This window comes from Zalophus californianus, chromosome 1, assembly GCF_009762305.2.
Source record: "Zalophus californianus isolate mZalCal1 chromosome 1, mZalCal1.pri.v2, whole genome shotgun sequence".
Taxonomy (NCBI): Eukaryota; Metazoa; Chordata; class Mammalia; order Carnivora; family Otariidae; genus Zalophus; species Zalophus californianus.
This window is the reverse complement of record NC_045595.1, coordinates 7,769,950-7,790,507: the sequence shown is the minus strand read 5'-3', so window position 1 is coordinate 7,790,507 and position 20,558 is coordinate 7,769,950. Positions and strand designations below refer to the sequence as shown.

Genomic DNA, 20,558 nt, shown 5'->3' with positions numbered 1-20,558 from the left:
ATCCCTCAGGTGCTGGGCCAGCCATAGCCACAGTCAAGTTAAACGGCTTTATTAGCCCCCAGTGGCCACAGTTCCCCGCACCACCCCTAGACTTCGGCAGGGTAGGAGCTTTGGGACCAGCGAGGGGCACAGGTGGTCCAGTGCAAACTACAGTACTTGAGTCAGGCCCTGAGTGGGTGTCTGGGAGCCCTCCCTCCCTGCCCTGTGCAGAGGGCCCAGCCGGCCGGAGAGAGGCATACTGGCTCTGCCCCTGTCTGGATGGCCCCCAGTTCTGAGGTTTCCTGGACTGGTCTCAGCTGCACTTGTCAAGGAGGTGAGAACGGGAAGACCCATCACCTCCAGATTTCAAGCTCCCACACCCAGCATGACATAAATAAAAAAATAAATAGTGTGCATCTTCTCCCCCAACCCCACCCGTTATAAAAACACAAAGTCCTCAGAGCTTGGGCGTTTGGCTCTGAGGAGCCGCCCCGTGCGAGGGAGCCGCAGTGTTGGCTGGGAGAGCTGGGAGCAGAGGTCGTCCAGGCTGTGGTCCTGAGCATGGCCCTCAGCGAGGGTGAACATGGGGTAGCGCTCGGTGGCTGAGGAGGAGCTGAGGACCTGGCGGGAGGAGGGGGAAGAGTGGCTTAGCCCCAAACCATATTCACTGTCCTATAGGTACAATTATCCTAATAGGTATATTTATCAAGTGCTTCCTGAGCTCAACTCTCATCCCTCCAGGGCAATGACCCAGGCCAACCAATCAGCACCTTCCATTCCCTGGCCACCGTGATGGGCACATGACCCAGGGTGACCAATGAACAGCAACCCTAGGATTTCTGCGGCATCTTCTGGGAATGTAGGGCTCCCTTTCCACTGAACAGGGAGGTGGGTGCCCAGAAAGGCCGGTGGCCACCCCCTGCCACTATAAGGGTGAGGCCCTGAGGGGACAGTAGAACCATGAGACGGGGAGCTCATGGATGCAGCTGTCCTTCAAGCAATGATGTCCCTAACTTTTCATCTCCTGCCCTTCTTTTGGTCCAGTCAGCCCTAGCCAGGCTTTTGTAGCTTGTGGGCAGGATAATCGTCTTGATTCCCCGGGTCTGCTGGACTCGAGGTCTCTCTTCCTCTAATACCCCCTCACTGCCCCCTGCCCTCTGCCCTCCACCCCTCCTGGCTCACCCTGGTCAGCTCTGAGCAGAGCGTCTCAAACTCCTTCTGGTCTCCAGCATAGAACCCCACTGTACAGCTTGGGTCCATCTTGGCGAAGGCCATCTTTCGGGGTGAGGTGCAGTGGAAGGACTGGGGCATACAAATGAGGGAAGCTCAGGGCCCTGGCCTCCTCCACCTTCTCCAGCCCCACCCTAGGGACCTGACCTGGCTCACCTCCAGGGGGAAGTCAGCCTGACTGACATCCACAGTGGGCTGGCAGTAGTGGGGGTCCAGGTAGAGCAGGAAGTCATCTGCAGGGGTGGAGGCGTGAGGGGGGCTGAGGAGGGGTAGGGTCGGGGGGGGGGGCAGGATGGAGCGGGATGGGGCGGGCCTACCCTGATAGCCGATGAAGTACAGCGAATGCCGTGGCTTGCCCCCCATGATGCCCAGGCATAGCTCTGAACGCAGGAGCTCCTGCAGGGAGAAAAGCGGGTGGGGAGTATGCTCCGGGCAGGTGCTGTCACACAGGCCCTTGAGAAGCACTTCGCAAACCCCGCATGGGTGCAAACCCAGCCCCTTCTCACGGAGCTGACATTCCAGTGCAGGAGATGAGTAAGGAACAAGACGAGTAAGTTCTGCCGTGTGTCAGCAGGCAGCAGCACTGGGAGAGGAATAAAGAAAGGAAAAGGGCTTTGCAATTTTAAGCAGGGGAGTCAGAAAGGTCTCAATGACAGGGGACATTGAGGCAAAGACCCGAAGGAGGTAAGAAAGGGAGTTAGTAGTGCATCTCTGGGGAAAGGGCACTCCAAGCAGCTGGAATGGCAGCTGCAAAGGCCCTGAGGCCTGTGTGTTCTGAGAACAGTGAGGAGGTTCATGTGGTGGGGGCAGAGAGAAGTGGGAAGGAGAGTGGGGGCAGATGAGGTCAAGGCATGGGCAGGGGCTTCGTGCAAAGCCTTCCAGGCTGTAGGGAGAACTTCGGCCTTTATTCTGAGGGAAAACACCCCAGGGTTTTTCCAGCCTTGCCATTCCTTTTGCCTGGAGCACTCTGGCTCCTCATCTGCCCCGGCTGGAGAGGGGCTTTCCGAGGCTGTAGCCACCCCCCTCTGCCCTTCACAGTGTTAGTTTTCGTTCCTCTAGAATCTAAGGTTCTAATGCCACAGCTATCGGTTTGGTTTCAGACCCACGGTCTGTCCTTCCCCCGGGAGAATGTCCGCTCCCAGAGGGCACGAACGTTTGCCTCTTCGCCCCTGAGACCCAGCAGCTGGGGCAGCGTTTGGCACGTCCTGGGTGCTCCCTAGCTACTGAGTAAACCGACGGACAGATGAAGGAAGCAGAAACACCTGACCCAAGCTACAGAAGCCTGTGCGGCTCCCAGGGGAGGCTTAGTGGAACTTGGCCGAGCCTACCTTCACACAGGGCACATACACGGGGTTGAGAGTCTCGCCGCCCAGCCGCACTGGCACCAAGATGACCACGGCCTTCCACTCGGCCGTGGGGTCCGGCCTGGCCACCAGGCGTGCCACATCTGCCTTGTACACTGGGAGGACGATGCAGCAGGTTACATTCTCACCCGCCCTTCGAGCCTCTGAGCGGGGCCCTCCACGTGCCCTTGCGACGTTGGAGGGTCCCACTCCCGTCATCAGTGGAAACAGAGGACTTCCTCATCCCCCACCCACCCCAAACTCTACTCCCCAACAATTCCAGGGCCTCCAGGCAGGTGTAGACAGCCCCATTTTACAGAGCAGGTGACTGAGGCCCTGAGATTTAGATGAAGAACATAAAACCAGGAGGAGGCGGAGAGCCTTCCCCACAGCCCGGAGCACCTCCCCAGTGCCAGGCCTGCTTAGTCTTCACTTACTCAGCGTGTGAGTTTGCCAATACGGAAATGGGAGCTCCAAGCAGTCTGCCCCTCTGCTGAATGTCCCTGCGCGTCCCTCCTCCTCAAGTCCAATCTGCTGGCCTCCATTCTCCCACCTCCTCCCTTACTGCTAGGTAAGCCCCTCCCTGGCTCCCAGAAAAGTGGATTCAACCCTGCTGGAAACACAGCTGCTATGGTCAGAATGCTTGCGTCCCCCCAACATTCAGATGCTGTAATTCTAATCCCCAAAGTGATGGTATTAAGAGGTGGGGCCTTTGGGAGGGGACTAGGTCATGAAAGGGGAATCCTCATGAGTGGGATTAGGGCCTGTATAAAAAAAGGCCCCAGAGAGCTCGCCTGCCCCTTCCATCATGTGAGAACACGGCAAAATGAACCAGGAAGTGGGTCCCCACCAGACACCAAATCTGCCGGTGCCTTGATCTTGGACTTCCCAGCCCCCAGAACTATGAGAAATAAGTTCCTATTATTTATAGGCCATCCCGTCTGTGGCATTTTTGGTATAGCCGCCCAAACGGACTAAGATAGTGACCATCTGTGAAAATCAAATATTGCCCCAAACATCTACAGTTTTATATAAAAATTTATAGGTTTTGTAGATTCTCTGACACCGATCCATTGAGGCTCCTATTAATGAAGACCCTATCTAAACTGATTTGGAGGAGGGGCGCCTGGGTGGCTCTGTCGGTTAAGTGTCTGCCTTCAGCTCAGGTCATGATCCCAGGGTCCTGGGATTGAGCCCCATGTCGGGTGCTCTGCTCGGCAGGAAGCCTGCTTCTCCCTCTCCCTCTGCCTGCAGCTCCCCCTGCTTTTGCTCTCTCTCCCTCCCTGTCAAATAAATAAAAAAAAAAAAGAAAGAAAGAAAGAAAGAAACTGATTTGGGGGATAGTGGGGAACAATAATAGCTAATATTTAGCGAACACTCACTATGTGACATGCCCTGCTCAAATGGTTTAACTTGTATTACTTACTCACTTAATCCTCATAACAATCCTGTGAGGCAGAGAGCAGACTTTTGTATATGTTAGAATTGTTTACAGAGTAAAAGTAAATTGGTCCTGAGAGAGGGAAGCCTTATGTCCTCTATTCTATCACTGGCAGAGAAACCCCTAACATTTCCTCTGCAGGTTCCAGAGGCAGTGGAGGAGGGATCCTGAGCACCTCCCACTGTGTGCACCTCGAATCCTTTCCAAGGCTTCCTCTGCCCCAGAACTCGTTTCAGCCTCTGAGAAGGTAAGTCCTCAGATGCAGCTGAGGTAGCGATTGGCTCAGGGTGAGAACTCTGGGGCCTTGGTTTCCAGTCTCTTACCTGTGCAGTCCTGAGAAACATACACCACCAGGCGGGTGACCTCTGAGCAGCTCTCCACGGCTTTCCTGGGGGGTGAGAGGGAAGGCCTGAGTGCCTGGGGGAACCCAGTGGCTCCCGTGTCCCCTGCAGCAGCCCTCACCTGAGTATGTGTGCCACCACAGATGGCCCATACCAGTCCCCCGCCTTCTTGCCTGAGCTCTGCCCAAGCTCCACCAGCCGGTGTAGGCCAAAGGGGGCCTGGGGGTGGTCGGCGAACCAGGACACTATCTGCCGGTGCCGACGTTCCTGCTCCAGCTCAGGGGTGCCCTGGGCCCAGCGCGGGGGCATCAAGCGTGCAGGCCCACGGTAACGGTTGGGAGAGGCCAACCCTGATGGCTCAGAGGGGCCCGGGCCCGTGCCCTCGGCCCATGTCCAGTCTGGTGGGGATGGAGTACAGAGTCAAAGGGTGCCGATGGGGCGGTGGGGGGGTCACAGTTCCCATTTTCTCATGCTTTCTGTACAATTCTAATGCTCCTGAGACCCCAGGTTTAACAATTTTCACATTCCTGAAACTTGTCGTATCAACTCTCACTCCCCTCCAAAACATACCTTGCACACAATCTCACATACCTTTAAGTTTAGTTTACAAACAATTCTGACCCTGCTGCCCTGTGTACTTGGCATGACACTCCTAGGGCGCCCTTCCCTTCCACCGCTCACCTCGGGGCAGGAAATGCAGCAGCAGGCCCTGGGCCAGCATCATCTGCCCACTGCGCAGCATGCATCCCCAGCCACAGTCCGAGGTCAGGCCGCCTCCGGCCAGGGGCGGGAAGTCCCGGCGGTATGTGAGCCATAGGCGGGACACGAAGTCCCGCTGGAAACGCTGGATGTCACCTACAAGAGCAGGCTTGTCAGCTGCCACCAAGCACACCAGGCCCCCCTCAACCCTGGCCTGGGGCAACCAGCTCACCCTCGCCCTCGAAGCGGTAGCGGCGGCCACAGAGGTGGACGCTGGAGATCTTGCTAAAGCTGGTCCGGCTTTTGACTGCCCAACCTGGGGAGATGCGGGGCAGCACCCCGCCAGATGAAGCACTGGCTTGACAGACACCTAACACAACAGTTATGACAGCAGCAGCACTTCCATCCCCCACTCCGGTCTGTGAAACAGAGACCATCCCAGGTCCCATCTCCAATCCATGCCATATTCCCCTCGGATGGAGGCAGGGACCCTAGTAACGGCCACAGGAGTGTTTGCCGTCAATCCAGGATGAATAAAGCAGTTCCGATTATTGTATTCGTTTTACAGAGGGGAAAAATGAAGGCACAGAAAAGCAAAAAACCTTGCCCAAGGTCACCCGGGAGTGGCCGAGACTTGAAAACACATTCCTTTTTGGACCTGCTGCAGGTCCGCCGGGGGCAGGGCAGGGCGGGGGACCCACAGGTGACTCACAGGAGGAGACCAAATGGTGGAATACTCGGCAGGGCCAGGGTCTGGCTCCCCTCGCCTCCCACCGGCCTCTAAAACCCCCTGCCCGGCCGAACCCTCGGCCAGCTCCTATCTCAGAACACAAGCCCCGGGCCCGCCCCCTCCTCACCGTACTTCACGTTGTTCCAGGCCGTCAGGAACTTCGCCTTAAACTTGTCCACTTCGTCCGGCTCCCCGGGGGCGGCCGCGGGCGAGCCAAGAGCGGGGCCGCTGGCTCCAGAGGGCCTCAGGCCGTTGGGGTCGGGCACTCGGGGGCCCCGCGGCCTGCGGCCCTCGGGGCGGCGGGCGTCCTCCGGGCTCCCGCTCCGGTACTGCGCGGCGGCCGGCGACACGGAGTTCATGGGCGCGCCGGGAGGGCGGACCGAGGGCCCGGGTGGGGGCCGCGCGCGAGCGCCCAGGGGGGCGGGCCGCGGCGCCGGGGAAGGCGCTAGTCGGCCCCCGACGCGGCGGCCAGGCCCCCGGACCCGGCGCGGGACGCTGTCACCGCCGCCGCCGCCATTTTGGCGGCCCTGGCCCCGGGAGCCAGGCGGGCGCGACACGGCCGGACGCCCCGCCCCGCCCCAGCCTGGGTCGCCGGCCCCGGTTCCGGGTGGACGCGCCGGGACCTTCGGCCGCGGCGCCTCCCCGCGGCGCCCCACGAGCACGCCCCGCCACCCTATCGCGGCGCCCAGGCGCGCCCGAGCCCCCCGCCCCCCGCCCCGCAGGCCCTTATCCGAGGCCCCAGAGCCGGGAAGCCCCGCCCCCGCCCCGCCCCGGGCCCGCCCCCGGCGGCGCGCAGGGAAAGGCCGGCCCGGGGGCGGCCCCGCGCGTGAGTGCACCTGCCCGCGTCCCACCCGCCAGAGCGCCCCTCGGCGGCCTGGGCATCCGGGACCCGCGCCACTCTGGGGCCCAACCTGTGTGACACCTCCTCCTCCTCACGCCCCCAAGCCACACCTCTCGGTGCCCCAGTTACCTCAGGAGCAAAAGGGGCTCAAATACAAAAACACAGACGAATCTTCGTGATAATTCTGCGGAGGCAAAGAAGCCAGATAGAAAAGAAGAGTATATATTCTCTGGTCCCATGTACCTAAAACTCCAGGAAATGCAGCCTCATCTCTAGTAACAGAAAGCAGATCAATTTCTGGGTGGCTGGGGGTGGAGTGGGGAGAGGCTAGAGGGAGGGACAAAAAAGGGCTAGAATATAACTTTTTGAGATGGGTAGCTTGGTCGTGATGCTGGGTTACAAGATGTGAAAACTCATCAGACTACACACTTGAAATGTGTATGATTTGCAGTATGCCAGTTATAACTCAAAGCTGTAAAAAATTTGTCAATGCTTCTGACTCGGGAATGTTAGGAGGACGAGCTGAGCTCATCCGGGTAAAGCACTTTAGCATGCTATTACAGGCACAGTCAGGAGTCGGAGTAAACAAGCCACAATCTCAAAGGTGGATGACAGTGGTTGTGACCCTGTAAATGGCAGAGAGGGTGGCCTCTAGTGGCCAGCCCGAGGGCACTGTCCTCAGCCAGCTGAAGGGCATAGGATGAGGCTGTGGGATGTGAACAGGGTACAAAAAGATGGTCACTTCCCTGACTTTCCCTCCGCTCTACTCTCACTGCACCTCCTTTCAGCCACACCTTCCTCCTTTCTCAAATCCAACATGTGCAATCCCACCCCAGGACCTTTGCTCGAACAGTTCCCCCCTAGCCCCCCTAGCCCTCCCATCCTTGAGATACCTGCATGGCTGGCTCCTCCTGGACCTCTGTCAGGAATTTATTCAAACGTCATCCCAACAGTCTGACTGTGCTCAAAATCTGCCCCACCCCCTCCTCCTTTGGGCTCCTTTCCTTTTCCCTGCTATTTTTTTTTTCACAGAGCAGTTACCACAACCTGATTGAGCTCAGGCTCCTGTAAAAAACACTACAGACTGGGTGGCTGAAACAACAAACATTTCTTTCTCATGATCCTGGAGGGTAGAAGCGTGAGATCAGGGTGCCACGACCCCCGAGACCTTGGTGAGGGCCCTCCTCCTGGTTATGTCCTCACGTGGCCTTTCTCTGGTGTGTGCAGTGAGAGAGGCAGAGAGAGAGAGAGAGAGAGAGATCTCCTGTCTTCCTCTTGGCATTAACCCCATCATGGAGTCTCCACCCTCATGACCTCATCGAACCCCTGATCATCTCCCAAAGGCCCTGCCTCCTCATACCATCACATTGGGGACTAGGGTTTCAATATACGCATTCTGCGGGGTGGGGGTGGGGAGACACAAACATTCAGACTAGAGCACTGATCATATATATACTACCTCTGTCCCCACCACCAATAAATATATAGTATATGACCTCTGTCCCCACCACCAAAAAATATATAGTATATTTATTACCTCTGTCCCCACCACACCACGAGGCCAGGGGACTCTGTCCATTTTGGTCACTGCTGGCTCCTCAACACTCAGCATGTGTCCTAAATGTACACAGTAGGTGCTCAACAACACAGTAAGTGCAACAAATAATATATGAAGTAGAAATAATATATGAAGAGTTGGACATTTAACCGACTGAGACACCCAAGTGTTGCAAAGGGCAGATGGTATGTGGGGCCACAGGTGACCCCCTTCCGTTTGATCTAGTGGCTGACCACCCCCTTACGGTGGCGCCCTGAACTCCTTGCCCTTCATTCCCCCTTCCCAATGAGTATAATCACCTCATCTCCCCACGTGGGTCTCTGGCCCCAGCCCGGCGTCCAGCCTCCACATGTGTCCCTCTTGGAATGTCCCTCAGGCTCCCCAGGTTCCGTGTGCCCCTAACTGGTCCTGCATTTCACCCCCGCTGGCTTTTCCTCCCACACGCTTGCCCCACCCCCACCCCCAGCCTCCCTTGCTTTCTTTACCAGAGTCTGTCTGTCCCCGGTTCTCCTCATACTCCTGAAGCAGCACAACAGCCATGGCCACTTCGGCAGACGAGGCGATCGGGCCTCTTGGACAGGTGACCCTGCTGCCCTACACCTCAGTTTCCTCATCTGCCAGATGGGCTTAGCAATAGTGCCTAATTCCTAGGGTTTGGGAGAAGGATGAAAGGAATATGCCGAAGGCTAAGAACAGGGCCTGGCTAATACCAGCCATGACTTCCATGTGAAGAGTTGCTGCCATTGACATTCTTTTTTCTTAAAGATTGTATGTATGTATGTATGTATGTATTTATTAGAGAGAGAGAGTGTATAATCAGGGGGTGGGAGGGGCGGAGGGAGAGGGAGACAAGCAGACTCCCCACTGAGCAGGGAGCCCCACACGTGACTCGATCCCAGGACCCTCATGACCTGAGCCAAAGGCAAATGCTTAACAGGTGCCCCTGCTATTGACATTCTTTTTTTTTTTTTTACAAAAATTTTTTTAAAGATTTTATTTATTTATTTGACAGAGAGAGATAGCGAAAGCAGGAACACAAGCAGGGGGAGTGGGAGAGGGAGAAGCAGGCTTCCCGCGGAGCAGGGAGCCTGGTGCGGGGCTCGATCCCAGGAACCTGAGCCGAAGGCAGATGCTTAACGACTGAGCCACCCAGGCGCCCCTGCTATTGATATTCTTGTTCACCACTGCCCTCCCAGTCTGGCCCCCAATGCTGGCAGCCGGCTGCCAACTCTGAGGCCTCTAATCCACCCAACAGCTGGAAGAACCTATTTATCAAGTTATTTATTTTTTATATTTTTAGAGAGGAAGGGGGGAGGGGCAGAGGGAGAGGGAGAGAGACAATCCCAAGCAGGCTCATGCCTAGCATGGAGCCCGAGGCGGGGTTATCTCACAGCCCGGAGATCATGACCTGAGCCGAAATTAAAAGTTGGACATTTAACCGACTGAGCCACCCAAGTGTCCCATCAAGTTATTTTTATGAACAGTTTCTATACACCAAAGAAATCTAGAGCAGTGCTTTTCAGTAGATACATAATGTGAGATATAATATTCAAAATTCTAGTAGCCATGTTAGAAAAATACAATCTAATTTTAAAAAATGGGCAGAGGATCTCAACAGACAGTTTTCCAAAGAAGATATACAAATGGCCAACAGGTACATGAAAAGGTGGGCAACATCATTAATCATCAGGGAAAAGCAAATCAAAACCACAATGAGATATCACCTCACACCTGTTAGAATAGCTATTATAAAAAAGATTATAAGTGTTAGTGAGATTGTAGAGAAAAGGGATCCCCGGTGCACTGTTAGTGGGAGTGTATGCTGGTGCAGCCATTGTGGAAAACAATATCGAGGATCCTCAAAACAATTAAAAAGAGAGATACCATGTGATCCAGCAATCCAATGTCTGGGTATTTATCCAAAGGAGACGAAGACAGGATCTCATAGAGGTATCTGCACTCCCGTGTTCACCACAGCATTATTTACAATACTCAACACCTGGAAACAACCTAACTGACCATTAGTGGATGAACAGATAAAGAAAACGTGGTGGGTATACATATAGTGGAATATTACTCAGCCTTAAAAAAGAAGGAAATCCTACCATTCGCAACAACATGGATAGACCTTGAGGGCATTATACTCAGTGAAATAAGTCAGACAGAGAAGCACAAATACTGTGTATGATCTCACTTTCATGTGGAATCTAAAAAAAGGCCAAACATGGGGCACCTCACTGGCTCAGCTGATGGAGCTTGAGACTCTTGATCTCGTGGTCATGAGTTTGAGCCCCACAATGGGTGCAGAGATGACTTAAATAAATAGAACTTTAAAATAAATGAATAAATAAAATAAAAAGATCTTAGGGGCACCTGGCTCACTCAGTAGAAAGTGCAGCTCTTGATCTAGGGTTGTGAGGTTGAGCCCCATGTTGGGTGTAGAGTTTACTTAAAAAATAAATAAAATATTTAAAAAATAATAAATTATCTTAAAAAAAGAAAAAGGCCTGGGGCACCTGGATGGCTCAGTAGGTTAAGAGTCTGCCTTCGGCTGGGGTCATGATCCCATCATCCTGGGATCCACAGTGTTGGGCTCCCCGCCCGGCATGGAGCCTGCTTCTCCCTCTCCCTCTGCTCCTCTCCCCTGCTCATGCTCTCTGTCCTGCTCGCTCCCTCTCTCTCAGATAGATAAATAAAATCTTTTTTTAAATAAATAAAATCTTAAAAAAAAAAGATAAATAGGTCCTGGGGATGTAATGCACAGTATGGTGACTATACTTAACAATACCGTATTATGTATTTCAAAGCTGCTAAGAGAATAGATCTTAAAAGTTCTCATCCGGGTGTCTGGGTGGCTCAGTCGGTTAAGCTGCTGCCTTCAGCTCAGGTCATGATCCCAGGGTCCTGGGATTGAGCCCCACTGTGCTCCCTGCTCAGCGGGAAGACTGCTTTTCCCTCTCCCTTTGCCTCTGCCCCTGCTCATGTTCTCTTGCTCACTCTCTCTCAAATAAATAAATAAAATCTTTTTTTTAAGATATTTATTTATTTATTTATTTATTTATTTATTTATTTGACACAGAGAGAGCCAGAGAGCAAGCACAAGCAGGGGGAATGGCAGGCAGGGGAGAAGTAGGCTCCCTGCTGAGCAAGGAGCCCAACATGGGGCTCTATCCCAGGATCGAAAAAAGAATGTCAATGGACATTAACCCAGGCCTTAACCAACTGAGCCACCCAGGCGCCCCAATAAATAAAATCTTTAAAAAAAAGTTCTCGGGGCACCTGGGTGGCTCAGTTGGTTAAGCGGCGGCCTTCGGCTCAGGTCATGATCCCAGGGTCCTGGGATCGAGCCCCACATCGGGCTCCCTGCTCCATGGGAAGCCTGCTTCTCCCTCTCCCACTCCCCCTGCTTGTGTTCCCTCTCTTGCTGTGTTTCTCTGTGTCAAATAAATAAATAAAATCTTTAAAAAAAAAGTTCTCATTATAAGAAAAACAGTTTGTAACTATGTGAGGTAAAGGATATTAAGTAAACTTAGTGTGCCAATTATTTAGCAACATATACAAATATCAAATCATGTTGTACACTTGAAACTAATACAATGTTATATGTCAATATGTATCTCAATAAAAAATCAATTTAAAAAACAGGTAAAATTAAATTTTTTTTAAATTTTATTTTTAAGTAGTCTCTACACACAATATGGGGCTCAAACTCACAACCCGGAGATCGAGAGTCGCGCGCTCCACTGACTGAGCCAGCCAGGCACTCCAGGCAAAATTAAGGGGGGTTTTTTGTTTGTTTTTGGTTTGCTTTTTAAGATTTTATTTATTTGTTTGTTAGAGAGAGCGCACAAGCAGGGGAAGCAGCAGGCAGAGGGAGAGGCAGACTCCCTGCTGAGCAAAGAGCCTGACGTGGGGCTCAATCCCGGACCACGGGATCACGACCCAAGCAGAAGGCAGACGCTCAACCGACCGAGCCACCCAGGCGCCCCTAAAATTAAGTTTAACAATACTTTTTATTTAACTCAGTATCCACAAAATATCATTTCAACATGTACTAAGTATAAAAAATGATTATTGAGCTATTTTACCTTTTTTGGCGCCGTCTTCAAAAGCTGATGTGTATTTCACACCCATAGCATGTCTCAATTTGGACTGGCCACCTTTCAGGTGCCCACCAGCCCCATGTGGCCAGTGGCTACTGTATTGGACAGTGCAGGAAATATAACCATGGCACACGTCCAGACATGTGACGTCCTAGATGCAGTTGGTCCCCTGGGTCCTTCCTTCGCCAGACAACCTCTGCCTGAATCAAGGCTGACCCCTTGGAGCTGTTCAGCGCCTGCTCTGGATCTCCATCTGTGCTGATGCTGCTCTTTCAACTCCTTCTTCCCTTCCTCTCCCCCTCCTCCTTCTCCTGCAAGGTCCCATTCTCTTAAGCAAACCAGTTGCCAGGCACCCCTACCCCAGGACCCCCCACTGGGCTGCACCAGACTTGTTTGGTGCCAAATGGCACCACCACCTCAGATCCCAAATCCCAGTATCGTCCCAGGCTAGCCTGCCTTTGGGCTGTATTGTTTCTCCCAGAAAGCTATGTTGAAGTCCTAACCCCAGGTACCTGTGGTTGTGACCTTATTTGGAAATAGTTTGCAGATGGCATTAGTTAAGATGAGGTCATACTGGATTAGCGTGGGCCCTGAATCCAAGACGACTAGTGACTGGTGTCCCTGTAAGAAGAGAAAACAGACACAAGGACACTGGGAAGAAGGCCAGTGACCACGGAGGCAGAGATTGAAGTCATTCACCTACAAAACAGAGATGCCACTTACCACCCGATGCTAGGAAAGAGGGAAGGAAGGAGTCTCTCCTCTGCCCTGGCACCCTCAGAGAGAGAGGGCCCTGTTGACACCTTGACTTTGGGCTTCTAGCTCCCAGAACTGTGAGAGAATCCGTTTCCGTTTCAAGCCAGCCCTGTGTTCTAATTTATTACGGGCAGCCGTGGGAAACTAATATCGCCTCTTGGTGCCTTTTCCCTTTCAGGCCTCAGCTTGCCCAACTTCTGCCCTGAGGCCTGTCCTGACCTCCACGGGGCTAGGGTCATTGTTTTTGTTTTATGTTTTTTAAAGATTTTATTTATTTGAGGGGCGCCCGGGTGGCTCAGTCGTTAAGTGTCTGCCTTCGGCTCAGGTCACGATCCCGGGGTCCTGGGATCGAGCCCTATATCGGGCTCCCTGCTCCGTGGGAAGCCTGCTTCTCCCTCTCCCGCTCCCCCTGCTTGTGCTCTCTCACTGTGTCTCTCTCTGTCAAATAAATAAATAATTTTTTTAAATGATTTTATTTATTTGAGAAGGAGAGAGAGGGAGAGAGAGAATGAGCACAAGAGCCTGGGGGCAGGGCGGACGGAGGGAAAGGAACAAGCAGACTCCCCTCTGAGCAGGGAGCTGGACACGGGGTTCGGTCTCAGATCTACCTGAGCTGAAGGCAGACACTTAACCGACTGAGCCATCCAGGTGCCCCGGGCTAGGGCCCTTTATCTGTTCTCAGTCTCCCCCTGACCACAGCTGTAATAATTCCTAATCAACTGTGTCATTGCTCGTGAATCCTGGTGCCCCTGTGAGAGCGAAAGCCCTAGAAAGACAAGAGCTATAACTCTCTGACTCCATTATTCTCTCAAGAACATCCATCACCCCTTGCAACACGCCTGCACCTAGAGCTGGCGATGACAAGAGAAAACCAGACATCCCCACTCCCTTGTGTCTCTTGTGTTAGAACACAACTGATGCACAATAACTGTTTGTTGAATGACTAAATGATTATAGAACTTAGCCATCCTCAAAGCCTCCTCCCAGCTGTTTCTGAGTCTCCACAGCTGGCTTCTCCAGGGCTCCAGATCAGTTCCCTACTGACTTTACCTGTCTTTTATTTATTTATTTATTTATTTATTTATTTATTTATTTATTTATTTATTTTTAAGATTTTATTTATTTATTTGAGAGAGAGAGAATGAGAGATAGAGAGCACGAGAGGGAAGAGGGTCAGAGGGAGAAGCAGACTCCCCGCTGAGCAGGGAGCCCGATGCGGGACTCGATCCCGGGACTCCAGGATCATGACCTGAGCCGAAGGCAGTCGCTTAACCAACTGAGCCACCCAGGCGCCCCTGTCTTTTATTTTTTTAAGATTTATTTATTTATTTTAGAGAGAGAGCGAGCAAGAGGCAGGGGAGGGGCAGAGCAGGAGAGAGAATCTCAAGCAGACTCCCTGCTGAACATGGAGCCCAACTTGGGGCTCAATCTCATGACCCTAAGATCACGACCTAAGCCGAAATCAAGAGTCGGATGCTTAACTGACTGAGCCACCCAGGTGCCCCCTGACTTGACCTGTCTTAAGTACTTAACACTCAGCACTACCCTACAAGGTAGGTACATTTATTATCCGCCTTTTATAGATGAGGATAGAGAGGCTCAGATGTAGAGGTCGTCCAGCAGGGGAGCTCCTATTATCCCCAGGGATAATCTTCAGAATCACCATGCATTTATTTTTTATTTAAAGATGTTATTCATTTATTTGACAGAAAGAGAGCACAAGCAGGGGGAGCAGCAGAGGGAGAGGGAGAAGCAGGCTTCCCGCTGAGCAGGGAGCCGGACACGGGGCTCGATCCCAGGACCCCGGGACCATGACCTGAGCTGAAGGCAGATGCTTAACCGACTGAGCCATCCAGGCGCCCCACCATGCATTTAAAACGTAGAACGCAACCCAGTGAAAACACTGGTAAGAGCTTTGAACAGACTCTTCACAAAAGAAGATACACGGATGCCAAATAAGCACCCGAAAAATTCTCAACATCAGCAGCCGTCAGGGAAATGCAAAACAACGGGACAACCAGATCCCACTATAAACCCACCAGAAGAGCTACAGTGAAAGAGACTGCCCACACCAAGTGCTGGAGAGGACGTGCCGTGGAGGAACCAGAACATTGGAAACACGAGCGGTTTGTTGTATGTCGGCGATAGCTCAGCAAAGGCGAAGGAACAAATCGGTATGCTGACGTTAGGGCACAGCCACAAAAGTGCACCCGAGTGGAATCCAATACAGTAGGACTGTCTCCCCGTGACTGCATCTTGGCGTCGCTGCCTGAATTTCCTTCTGGGTCTCAGCAATTCCAAGAATGCGTCTATGCTTCTCCACCCTGTTCCCATGCCCCTCAGTGAAATACATCATGCCCTGGAAATCCCTCCTGGGCTGAGCAGTTGCTAGAATAAATCACACTCTTGAAGAAAACTAAATACGCAGACAGATGCTTTCTCACCATCAATCATGCTCCTTGTCAAACTTCCTTGCCTCCTTGAGACCATCCCATGCTGCCTCTCATGCTTCTATTACATCAAGAGTTGTGTGAGGAAACGTGCTAGAAATACACTCTGCTCATTGCTGTCTTTCTGGCTGAAAGGATGTAAAGCTCTTCTATCACTCAACAAATGGTTCCTGGGGCGCCTGGGTGGCTCAGACCCTTAAGCGTCTGCCTTAGGCTCAGGTCGTGATCCCACGGTCCTGGGATCGAGCCCCGAGTCGGGCTCCCTGCTCAGTGGGGAGTCTGCTTCTCCCTCTCCTTCTGCCTGCCGCTCCCGCTGCTTGGGCTCTCCCTCTGTCAAATAAAAAATAAAAAGTCTTAAAAAAAAATGGTTCCTGAACATCTACTGAGGGCCAGGCTCTGTCCTGGGTTCAAGGCTGCAGCACTGGGTAAGTAACCCAAATACCACTCTCTCTCCTCTTGGGGTCTTGGAGGGGGGATGCGGGAGATTGATGCTAAACTCGTTACACAAATAATTTCACAGTTATGATAGCAGTAAGGGTCACGTCAGGAACTACAAGTTGACAATAGGGGGAAGTAATCTTAGTTCAGCGGCTGCGACCCAGGAGGACATCTCTGAGGAAGCCACAGTCAAGTTGGACTCTGTATTAGCCCAAGTCCAGTTTCGCTGCAAGAACAAACATGTCTAGAGCACGGTCGTTTAACACAACCAAAGTTTATTTCTCCCTCGTGTTACTCATCCTCTATGGGCTGGCAGGGGCTCGGCTCCACACCGTCAGGCAGGGGCCCGGGCTAATGAGGCGCCCACCATGTTGTGGCTGCACCATGTTGGACTCACTGCCTCAGATGGCGCGGAGGGACAAGAGGGAGGCTGGGGAGGCATGGGTGGGCTTTTCGATGCCTCTGCTCAGAAGTGACTGACAGAGAGAAGTGATTCTACTTCCACTTGCATTCCGATGGCCAGAATTAGTCAAAGCAGTCACGGGAATTGGATGAGTTTTCCAGTTAAGAGCTACTGGTTTGGGGCGCCTGGGTGGCTCAGTCGTTGAGCGTCTGCCTTCGGTTCAGGTCATGATCCTGGAGTCCCAGGATTGAGTCCCTCATCGGGCTCCCTGCTCAGCAGGGAGTCTGCTTCTCCCTCTGACCCTCCCCCATCTCATGCTCTCTCTCTGTATCTCATTCTCTCTCTCAAATAAATAAATAAAATCTTAAAAAAAAAAGAATGCACCACACCAAAACAAGGGGGCGAACCAACAACAACAAAAAAGGAAGACACGGGATGGAGGAAACAGGTGTCCCAATATGGGAACTGAAGATGATTCCTGGGACGGTGGCAAGAGAAACTGGCCAGGAGAAAGAACCCAGGAAGAAAACAGAATGCTCCCTATACATTATCTGGACGGCATGATCATTTGGAAAGCTGAATTGAGATGTGCTGCCAGAACTTCTAAGAAAGAAAAAAAAAAGGCAATTATCTCCAGGTGGAGAAATTATACATCATAAAAGTTACACTTTCCAATTGTTATCCTTCAAAGGGAAATGAAATTACCTTTCCATAAAAGCAATAATAAGAATGTGAGCCACCAAGACACCCGGTGAATGGTGTCTCCTATCCAGTTGATGACTCAGGGGCACCATGCGATGCCTGGGAGGCATCTCAAACTCAAAAGGCCCAAACTGAACTCCACGAACGTTAACTCCTGACTTTTCCGACGCTCCATGCCTTCCCATCTCAGACGCCTGAAACACAACCTACCAAGGCTTGAGGACTCACACTGGCTCAGAGGGAGGTGTGAACAAATTTGGGATGACCTCCTCTCCGAGCCGGCCAATCAGAGCAGTCCATCCCCTAGGCCCGGTGATTGGTTTGGTTATGTCATGTGATCCTTGCCGGACCAATGAAATGCAGTACTAGGACATGGGTTGAAACCTTGGGGGCAGTTGAATATCTCTTTCCAAGTAGCTGCTGAGTGGGAATCATAGGTCTATAGTGGAGACGGGATCTCTGCCACCCAAAGGGGAGCCTGATGAGATGAAAGCCCAGTTGAGCCAGGAAGCAGTAAGTTAGATTCCTAGTGGCACTATATAGCTTCTTGATCCAGCCATGCCTAGAGTCAACGCAACTCCTAGACCCCTAGATTTTCAGTTACAGGAGCCAATTCATCTCTTCTTTTTCCTCACATGAGTTTGAGTTGTTTTTTAGTTGAACTTAGTTTTGTTTTGTTTTTCTGGAACTTCCAACTAAGTAAATCCTGGTCCATAGGGCCCCTACTCAATGCTAGACATTGCACTAAAGAGTTGACATGAGGGGCGTCTGGCTGGCTCAGGCAGTAGAGTGTGTGACTCTTAATCTCAGGGTTGTGAGTTCGAGCTCGATGTTGGGTGTAGAGATTACTTAAAAAAATAAACTCTTAAAAAAAAAAGAAAGAGTTGACATGAACTGATTCATTGAACCCTATGAGAGAGGGAATAATCTGATTCCCATTTAACTGATTGGTACTGAGCCTCACAGAGGTGAATCATTCCACCCAAGATCATCAGAGCCAGGATTCCAAACCCTTTCTGCCTGACCCCAAAGCTTGCCTCTCTTTGACCATGAGGAGCAGTTGCCAGATTTGGAGATTCAGAGGCAGGAACCATGCTATGGGGTGAAGTAGGTGGGGGTGGGGGTGGGGGGGAGAGCCAATACCAATGGCCAGGACTTTTTGAACTTTCTTCAAAGGGTACCAAGGAGTAATGGAGTGTTGTGAGCAGAAGGACAGGAGGAAGGATGGACTGAAGTGTGAAAAGTGGATTGATAAAAACAGGAACAAAAAGTAATAACTACCAAAACCACAATTGGATGCCACCTCACCCTCATTCGGATGGCTACCATAATAAAGGACAGACAATAATAAGCATTAGCAAGGATGTGGGGAAATCAGAACCCTTATACATGGCAGCTGGGAATGCAAAATGGCACAATCGATTTGGAAAACAGTCTGGCAATTCCTCCAAATGTTAAACAAAGAGTTACCAAATGACCTAGCAATTCCACTCTCAGGAATATACCCAGTGGAAACAAAAATATATATCCGCACAAAAAGCCTACACACCAAGGTTCAGAGCAGCGTTTTCCTAGCTAGCCAAAAAAGGAGAAACAACCCAAGTGCCCACAAGCTGATGGATGGAAAAACTAAACGTGGCATAGCCATACCATGACATCTTATTCAGCCATAAAAAGGAATGATGTAGGGATTCATGCTACGACATGGCTGGGTCTTTTTTTTTTTTTTTTAAGATTTTATTTATCTATTTGACAGAGAGAGACACAGCGAGAGAGGGAACACAAGCAGGGGGAGTGGGAGAGGGAGAAGCAGGCCTCCCACTGAGCAGGGAGCTCGATGTGGGGCTCGATCCCAGGACCCTGGGATCATGACCTGAGCCGAAGGCAGATGCTGAACGACTGAGCCACCCAGGCGTCTCGGCATGGCTGGGTCTTGAAAACATGCTTGGCTGAGTGAACGAAGCCAGACACAAAGTATCACATACTGTATGATTCCATTCACATGAAATGTCAAGAATAGACAAATCCATAGAGACAGGAAGTAGATGCGTGGTTTCCAGGGGCTGGGCGGAGGGGAGAGATGAGGGTGATGGCCAGTGGGTATGGAGTTTCCTTTGTGAGTGATGCAGCGTTCTAAAATTAGATGTGGTGATTGGTGACACACTCTGTGAATCCACCAAGAACCATCAAGATCTAAAATCCATGCTTTAAGTGGGTGAATTGTATGATAGGCGAATTGAATCTCAATAAAGTGGTTAAAACATAATAGCTGACATTTATAGAGTGGTTTGCTCTGTCAGGAGAGGTGTTAACTCGGCACCGATGACTGCATCTGTATTCACAAGATCACTGTGTGAACGACCCCAGTTTACAGAGGGGGAGATTGAGATCAGAGAGGTTTGGCAAGTCATCTAGTGAGGTGGTGGTCAGACAGCAGAGGCTTGGCATTTCAGGCCCCAGCAGACCTGACCCTTACCCCAGCCCCAAAACACCCCCAACCCCCTCTTCTTCGCTCCCCTTAAGCCAAGCTCTTGCCCAACTGACCTCATTTCCTTTTCTTTCTCGCATTCTTTGCAGCCTCCAGGCCTTTGCCTGTGCTGATCGACTGCCTCTGCCCAGCTGTTCTTTCCCTTCTACCTAGTCTGTGAAATGAATGTCTAAGTGTGGGGCGGGGGGAAGAGAGAGGAGGTGCTGACTCCCAGTTTCCAAGCCTAGGGCTTGGGAAGTGAGAGGGTGCAGGGAGGAGGGTACCTAGAGGGGTGGCCTGGGGGAAAGATCAGGGCCTGCCTCCTCCTGTCTCCCCGAGGACTTGGCCCCCACCCACATCAAGAGATTTTGAAGTGCTTGTCCTGAGTTTAACCCGAGCCGTAACTGGGCACACAGGTAAGGGAGGATGAGGTCAGCTTTCCCCCCTGGGCAGTTGGCCAGGCCTGGGATGAACAGGTGAGGAGAGAGAAGTGTGTGGCTCCACCCAAGTCCTGCCCATCATCTCAGGACAAGGTGATGCCCCACCACCAGGCTGCCTTCTCCTCCCTCTCCCTCCACCCAACCGAAAGTCTCTTCTCGGAGCCTTTCAGAACCTTTAAGAAGAAGTCCACAAATACGATAAAATACTATTCAGCTGTAAAAAGAAATGGACTCCCGGTGCCTTCAACAACTGGAAGAACCCCGAAAACATGATGCCAAGTGAGAGAAGTCAGATAAAAAAGATCACAGACTGCATGATTTCATTTACATGAAGTACCAGGGAGGGGGCAATGAGGAGTGGCTGTTTAATGGGTGTGGTTTCCTTCTGCGGTGATAAAATGTCTTTTTTTTTTTTTTTGAAATGTCTTAAAACTAGACAGAAGTGGTGATTGCATACCATTGTGAATGTACTATAAAAGTCATTGAGTTGTTCCTTTAAAATGGCTAATTTTGGGGCGCCTGGGTGGCTCAGTCGTTAATCGTCTGCCTTCGGCTCAGGTCATGATCCCAGGGTCCTGGGATCGAGCCCCGCATTGGGCTCCCTGCTCCTTGGGAAGTCTGCTTCTCCCTCTCCCAC

At 51.8% G+C, this 20,558-nt stretch overlaps 1 protein-coding gene and 1 long non-coding RNA gene across 3 annotated transcripts; both read right to left on the bottom strand.

Annotated features, from left to right (window-relative positions):
• Window positions 1-33: 33 nt before the first annotated feature.
• ATG4D (autophagy related 4D cysteine peptidase) lies at window positions 34-6,405 on the bottom strand. 2 transcript variants are annotated; one of them, XM_027586052.2, is made up of 10 exons: window positions 5,891-6,395; window positions 5,266-5,349; window positions 5,016-5,189; window positions 4,456-4,732; window positions 4,317-4,381; window positions 2,538-2,668; window positions 1,527-1,605; window positions 1,366-1,442; window positions 1,162-1,281; window positions 34-600 (listed from the first exon to the last, which is right to left on the bottom strand). In XM_027586052.2, exons 1-10 carry the CDS (start codon window positions 6,120-6,122, stop codon window positions 418-420), a joined length of 1,422 nt encoding a protein of 473 aa, XP_027441853.1. In that variant the 5' UTR covers window positions 6,123-6,395; the 3' UTR covers window positions 34-417. The 2 variants fall into 2 exon arrangements, with proteins under 2 accessions (XP_027441853.1, XP_027441852.1); XM_027586051.2 differs by having other exon boundaries at window positions 1,366-1,605; window positions 5,891-6,405.
• A 155-nt stretch (window positions 6,406-6,560) lies between these two features.
• Window positions 6,561-12,685, bottom strand: LOC113918605. The gene is made up of 3 exons (XR_003518622.1): window positions 12,251-12,685; window positions 8,142-8,221; window positions 6,561-6,788 (listed from the first exon to the last, which is right to left on the bottom strand). It is a non-coding gene; the product is annotated as an uncharacterized LOC113918605 (long non-coding RNA).
• Between the last annotated feature and the right edge of the window lie 7,873 nt (window positions 12,686-20,558).